Source organism: Corvus brachyrhynchos, unplaced genomic scaffold, assembly GCF_000691975.1.
Source record: "Corvus brachyrhynchos isolate BGI_N302 unplaced genomic scaffold, ASM69197v1 scaffold624, whole genome shotgun sequence".
NCBI lineage: Eukaryota > Metazoa > Chordata > Aves > Passeriformes > Corvidae > Corvus > Corvus brachyrhynchos.
In genome coordinates, this window is record NW_008237889.1 from 57,487 (window position 1) to 58,109 (window position 623).

At 66.0% G+C, this 623-nt stretch overlaps 1 protein-coding gene across 1 annotated transcript in view; it reads right to left on the bottom strand.

The window, feature by feature from the left end:
• Positions 1-623, bottom strand: part of LOC103614570 (inner centromere protein-like) — a gene marked incomplete at its 5' end in the record, with an annotated part of 10,118 nt that overhangs the window by 491 nt on the left and 9,004 nt on the right. Inside the window, one exon of the mRNA XM_017732754.1 lies at positions 139-301. Coding sequence (XP_017588243.1) covers positions 139-301 — 163 coding nt within the window. The remainder of the gene's footprint in view (positions 1-138; positions 302-623) is intronic.

Here is a 623-nt window from a genome sequence, read left to right on the forward strand (position 1 = left end):
CTCAGCACGCAGCGCTGGGAGCTGCCCGTGCTTCCAGAGGTGCACCCGCTCCTGGACTGCGCTTTGGGATGGCTCCAAGTGAGGCTGGAGAGCTCCAGCGCAGGAGGGAAAGGAAGCCAGGCCAGAGCTGGCACCTACCATCGGCCCAGGCAGGGATGGGCTTCCGAGGGTTGCTCTCGTCATCGGTGGAGTCGTCACTGTTCAGATCCAGCCCGTAGCTGTTCTCATCAGCCGGGGGCGACCCTGGCTCCTGAGCACCCTGCGGGGACCCGAGGCAGGAGGTGGAGAGGGATTCCTGAAACCAAACAGAGCAGTGTCACGAGCAAGGGAAGCAGCTCTGCCATGGCTGGGATGGCCGCCAGAGCCCCACGGCGCTCAGATCCTGAACCACCACCACGAAACCGTCACTGGGCTCCGCGCCTCGACGCCCGCTCTTAGCGCTCCCTCGCCTCCTGTCTTCCGTGGAAAAGCCTGGGAAAGGCACACTGTGCGTGTCCCAGCACTCAGCTCTACACCCGAACCCTCCCACACAGTCGGCTTTCCCTCGCGGGAGCTCTGACACAGCGCGGATGGAGCCCCAGCCCCAGGGCAGACTCCCGGCGGCGGCGGCAGCGTTCCCTCCC